Source organism: Monopterus albus, unplaced genomic scaffold, assembly GCF_001952655.1.
Source record: "Monopterus albus unplaced genomic scaffold, M_albus_1.0 scaffold5689.1, whole genome shotgun sequence".
NCBI classification, from domain to species: Eukaryota; Metazoa; Chordata; class Actinopteri; order Synbranchiformes; family Synbranchidae; genus Monopterus; species Monopterus albus.
Window position 1 is genome coordinate 1 of NW_018133550.1, and position 744 is coordinate 744.

At 47.2% G+C, this 744-nt stretch overlaps 1 protein-coding gene across 1 annotated transcript; it reads left to right on the top strand.

Annotated features, from left to right (window-relative positions):
* The first annotated feature begins 6 nt into the window (after positions 1–6).
* On the top strand, positions 7–738 carry LOC109954293 (arylsulfatase B-like). The gene is made up of 2 exons (XM_020589666.1): positions 7–207; positions 515–738. The coding sequence occupies exons 1-2, from the start codon at positions 190–192 to the stop codon at positions 719–721; spliced, it is 225 nt and encodes a 74-aa protein (XP_020445322.1). The 5' UTR covers positions 7–189; the 3' UTR covers positions 722–738.
* Positions 739–744: the final 6 nt, after the last annotated feature.

Below are 744 nucleotides of genomic sequence, written 5' to 3' on the forward strand. Positions count from 1 at the left end.
TTTGTTTCAGCGTCAGCGGCTCAGCATCCTCATATCGTGTTCATCCTGGCTGATGACTTTGGCTGGTATGATGTGGGGTACCACAGCTCAGAGATCAGGACGCCAAACCTGGACAGACTGTCTGCCGGAGGAGTCCGCCTGGAGAACTACTACGTCCAGCCTCTGTGTACCCCGTCCCGGAACCAGCTCATGACTGGGAGGTACCAGGTGGGACCCACAGCCTGCTGCATTTTATGTTTACCACAATGTGAAAACAACAAGAAAAGCATATTTTGCTTTGAGAAAGTTATCTGATTGTTTAGAAAACCACAATTCTCATTAGATATTTGTGCTATTGTGACTGCTTTAAATGCCAAGCTAATCATAAGGAAAAGAACAGGAGTACAAAGTCACTACACTTCTCAGCAGTTTCTGAGGCTTCGCTTTGCAACACTGTCACCAAAGAGCCAGTTAGTTTCCTCTTTTGGCTTCATTTCCTGTTAGTATGTCTTAATTTTTTCTGTGTACTCTACAGATTCACACAGGCATGCAGCACCAACTCATCTGGCCCTGTCAGCCATACTGTGTGCCACTGGATGAGAAACTGCTGCCCCAGCTAATGAAGGAGGCAGGGTACACCACGCACATGGTGGGCAAGTGGCACCTGGGCATGTACAAGAAGGACTGCCTGCCTACACGCCGTGGCTTTGACACGTACTTTGGTTGGTATATTGTAGAGTAAATGTCTCAGAGACCACAATTTTT